This window comes from Urtica dioica, chromosome 2 (genome assembly GCF_054948205.1).
Source record: "Urtica dioica subsp. dioica isolate 48M chromosome 2, U.dioica_male_clone48M_v1_H2, whole genome shotgun sequence".
NCBI classification, from domain to species: Eukaryota; Viridiplantae; Streptophyta; class Magnoliopsida; order Rosales; family Urticaceae; genus Urtica; species Urtica dioica.
The window spans coordinates 46,416,775-46,421,861 of NC_142757.1; the positions used below are offsets into that span (position 1 = coordinate 46,416,775).

Consider the following 5,087-nt stretch of genomic DNA (forward strand, 5'->3'; position numbering starts at 1 on the left):
TGCTCATCTGTTCATTTGTATGTGCTTAGTGTCAATTATGAACAATATTAGTTGCGCGTCTAAATTCTAATTGATGTAACCAACAAAAGAAATCACCAATTAAAATAATCCACTAAAAAGTTATAGTCAACTGAAAAGAAAAGTCTAGTTAATGAATAAAATTGTTGATTAAACTAACGGAATCGACTTAATACCTACTGGGATATGGTATATGACCCATTGGCCATAGTAATTAAGTTTAATTACATATTTGACCAACCATGGGATCTGACACTCAAATTAGGGATACAAAATTACAAATTGTAGAGCTAATAGAACAAAGGTCAACTATATATGATACACAGCATTATTAATTATTAGTAATAAGGAGCGAAAATGCCAAAATGAACAGAATGGCAAGGACACAATTCTAACATTATCTACTTGACACATATTAGTAGTTGAGACTTGAGAGAGATTCGAAGACAAACCTTCACTGTCTGTGGAAGTCTTTTGTATATTGTCGACAATGTAAAAAAATAATATTATCCAGAAAAAATATTCATGTCAAAATATAATTTCAACTTGTAATTCTTTATATCATAACGAAATTACAAAACATCTTGAATTCATCACTACAATAATAAACCGATTATTTAATATTATTAACAAATAAAATTGTCGTCGTCTATGATCTTTCAATATATTATATACACTCCTCAAACTACTATACGTGATATCAAACCAAGCCAATATTTTTTTTTTAAATAAATAATACCATTTATTCACTACCATATACCATCTCCCAACTACATATATATTTTCCATATTTCCAAATCCACCCCAACACAACTTATTCCTTACAACCCTACCCCCCCACTCAAAAATCCAAAGTCCTTTCCGCAAGGGCCGCGGCGCGGGCCCGGGCCCGCCTCGAGCGGTGACTACTCCCGAATTTGAGCCGACCCGTCTCCTTGAAGAGCCTCTTCTCCTCGGGAACGATCACACACTCGGGCAATGGGACCGGATAGCGAAGAGTATCGTAGCAATACGAATAGTACATGAAGCGCCGCCGAAACCGGCCCATCGCGGCCCGGCGGGAAGGGGTGAGAGAGGCAAAGTCCTCGGACTCGATGGCGGGCCCGCAATTGGGGACCTCCGCGGGCCCCACTTGGATCGGGCTCTCGGGGCAGCCTTGGAGGACGAGGTCCTTGAACTCGGCGACGAATGGCGAGAATTTGTAGTTGACTTTGTACTTGCCTCCGTTTGTGGCCCAATTGCTTGCGTCCCAAATCGTGGCGTAGAGGGACATTGGCTTTGATGGGAAATCGCTGCCCATTTCCTTGCTTTTCACTATCTCTCTGATTGGGACTTCGTCAATGTAAAATCTGATTGTCATCATAAAAAAAATTACATTTAATATTGCATGTGAAGTTTGTTTTTGAGTTCCATGCATAAACAGTCAATAAATAGTGATGCATGTGAATAGAGAGCGCATGCTTCTCAATTCAACCCTAAAAAACAGGAGATTTTGAAGACAATCTAACACTTTAGTTTGAATATCGACTACCATACAAAAATATATGTATATAGCAAAATGATGTTAATAAAGTTAATGGGACAGAGAATAACGAGATTGAATTAATTTTATTTATTATGAAACTGATAATTCATTGACGAAACGTGACTACAGAAATTATAAAGATTAAGAATATTGCAAAATTTAAAAATTAAAAAAATATGGAAAAGACTCTCCCCATAAGAAATGTTGACGTTGCAACAATGAATTTGGCTCTGCTCTCAACATAATTGAAATATACAGACAAAAGGGTTTTAAGGGGAAACAAGCAGACAATTCATTTCATATTATAGTTTATAAATATCTTAATTAGTTTGGCATTTTTAGTACTATCACCTATAGGGATTCTAGATAAGCTGCACAAATCGTATATAGAAAAATGAATATTGTTTTGAAAATAATTATATATTAATGATTAGGTAGTAATCAAGTGTGTGCCAGCTGCCAAAAGAAAGCTAAAAATTAAATTTGGATCATAGGGAATCATAAATAGAAAATAAATTGAAATGATTATGAGTTTGGTGGGAAAACTTTGGCAGCTGCCACGTATATATGATTGGATGAGAATAGCTCCTCAAATCCTTTGAAGTAAAAGGATGTTATACATCAATGTAAGTAATGTGATAAAAGCGTTTCTTTCAATTATTTCTGACCTTATTATAAATTTTTGTATTCCTTTTAATTTAATGAGAAAAGAATGCACTTGACATGCTTTAATTTTGTTTTTTTTTTTATTTTCTAAAAGGGTTAAAAGTTACTACAATATGGATAATTCACATGTCTTATAAACCAAATCCCATGAACTCGTACCATAGCTTTCCCTTTCTATTAGCTAAGTTGTATATGTGGTCCAAAATCCTCCACTTGAATTCACTTAAATTTCTAATTTATGAGTAAACCGTTTTATTTAATTTGTTTTCATATTTTTAGGAAATTTTAAATTGGTAATAAAAATAAGAGAGAAAAATTGAACATAAAAAAAATTATGGCGTCTCTATTTTTGTTATTATCTCAAATTAAAATTATGGTAAACTCAACTTAAAAAATTCAAATAAGAAAATAAATATATCTACATATTGAAAAGGTAAAGGGAAAAAAAGAAAAAAAAAAGGCTATGTTACTCAAAGTTAGCATATCCTATTCCTATCAAAAATCAAGTGTAAAAACTAGCTAGACAAACTCTAACCACAAAGAAATAGAATATTTGCCAGATACTATCCAATCATATAACGTATGCCATACCCGACCAAAAACTAAAATAAAAAAGGAGGTTCACAAGACAAGAAATCAAACCGAAAGTACTATTTCATCTTCTTTTCTTTCTTTGAAAATAAAACACAGCCCATTACTTATAATCATCAAGTTACGTATATATATTTTTTCAACTTTATGCACTTGTGGAAAAGTGGGAACATCGCACACGGAAAATGCTCAATTTCTCTCTCTCTCTCTCTCTCTCTCTCTCTCTCTCTCTCTCTCTCTCTCTCTCTCTCTCTCTCTCTCTCTCTCTCTCTCTCTCTCTCTCTCGTGAGGTCAAACAAATGGACGACAAAAGTAAGTAAAAAGCATACCACGTTACAAAGAATAATTGATTACCGAAAAACGCTCTCTCAAATTAGTAATATCAATCGAACACACAAAATACTTAAAAAGCTTTTTTCAAATACAAAATCAAATATACATTTTTTTTCTTAGCTTTTGAGCACGCGCATCCTTAAATTTTTTAGATAAATTTTATTGTATTACGCAATTTATCTGAAAAAAGTATTTAAGACAAATTTACAATCTTTTTTTTACAATATATATTATGAACCTTTTTAATTGCCTGCATTTAATTTCTAAACTTTTTTCAAGTGGGTGCACTGCAACTAAGTCCATTCGTATTATACTTTATACAATTTAAAATAAATACGGCAGTCACGGAGACACTAATGCCATGAATGTCAACTTAAAGAAAGGAAATTGGCTTACATGATATTGTGGTGCGTCCAAAGAATGCTGTAGCGATGGAAATCTTTAGTGGGATCGAACCAGAGCCGATATCTCTCTTCTCTTCCGCGACTCGTACTTCCATTTCCGTACAGATTCGTTTGAAATCGCCATGGTTTTCCTTCCACGTTCCCCAAAAACTCAAAGTCCAACTCGTCGTGTGTCTTCTCAAACACGTCTCCGTTTGATGTCTAAAATATAATAATAATAATAGTATTTATTATAATTGTTGAAGAAGAAAAAGAAGAGGAAGATGGTACTAATTAATAATTATTAATTTTGGTGTCTCGTGAGAGAAATTAACGGTTCAGAAAAGGTAACGAAGATTAACCAACGAAAACGTTTGCTTTCCCATCAAATATAGGAGCGAATTAAGATAATCGAAAAACCCCCTAATAGATAGTTAAAACCTGTGAATGACATGACATCTCTTTCATCCATTTAACTATAATTTTTTTTTTTATTAATTCTAATTCAATTTCAATATCGCATGCATTAAAATAAAATTTAAAAACTAAATAAAGAAATAAGAATCACTTACGTAGAAAGCAACGCAAATCCCTGCGGTGTAATCCGACGGCAATTTTATATTGGCGCTGAAGAATCCGTGGTTGTATAGACTCGACGATATGAACCCAGACCCTAATTAATAAATTAAAATACACGAGAAATTAAATAATATTTATATGTATATATATATATATACATGATTGTCGATTATATATATAGAATTAAATAGGTGACGTACCGGAGAAGCGATCGAGAAGGAGGCGAACGGCGTTTCCGTCGGGAGAGCGAACAAGGTTTGAGTGGCCCCACAAAGGGCTGAAACCGTCGTCGAACGCCACGGCGGCGACGTCGAAAGCCGCCACGGCGGGAATCACCAGAGCCACCAACAAACCCAACGTTACGATTTTCATACCCTCTTTATTAATTATTATCTATTTCGGCTATATTCTTGTTTTCTTGTTATTCTCCTCCTCGTCGTTTATGTTGGCTTCCACTGATATTTTTTTTTCTTCTTCTGGCTGTGATCGAAAGTATATACGTGTTTCTTTTTGCTTTCTCTGGAAGTAATTATGTGTATGAATATACGTGTTTATGATTATATATGCGATGGGATGAGAGAGAGAGAGAGAGAGAGAGAGAGAGAGAGAGAGAGAGAGAGAGAGAGATTTGGAGAATGGTGGTGTTGGTCTAAATGGTTTCTTGTTTTTTTTTCTTCTTTCTGTTTCCTCTTTTTTTTTCTTTTTGGTTTATATTGGAAAGTCTTTTTGGCTGCTTTGGATTTGTGAAGATAGATTTTGATGGTGTACGATATTGCCCTTTTGGTAAACAAAAATAAAAAGTTATATGGGTGGGACTTGTAATGACACGCTTTAATTAAGTTATTGAGATTTTCTTCAAATTTGGAGATGGTTTCGAAGATTTGATTTTATGAATAGGGTTGTGGATTTTCTTTTACTAAAATTGTGAAATAAAATGAGAAGGAAACGTCGGGGATTGTCTTAATTCGGAATCTTTTGGAAAATTAAATTTA

General features: G+C 33.9%; 1 protein-coding gene across 1 annotated transcript; it reads right to left on the reverse strand.

The window, feature by feature from the left end:
• Positions 1-532: 532 nt before the first annotated feature.
• Positions 533-4,809, reverse strand: XTH30 (xyloglucan endotransglucosylase/hydrolase 30). Its single transcript, XM_089606758.1, has 4 exons — positions 4,296-4,809; positions 4,089-4,189; positions 3,530-3,738; positions 533-1,367 (listed from the first exon to the last, which is right to left on the reverse strand). Exons 1-4 carry the CDS (start codon positions 4,465-4,467, stop codon positions 860-862), a joined length of 990 nt encoding a protein of 329 aa, XP_089462884.1. The 5' UTR covers positions 4,468-4,809; the 3' UTR covers positions 533-859.
• Positions 4,810-5,087: the final 278 nt, after the last annotated feature.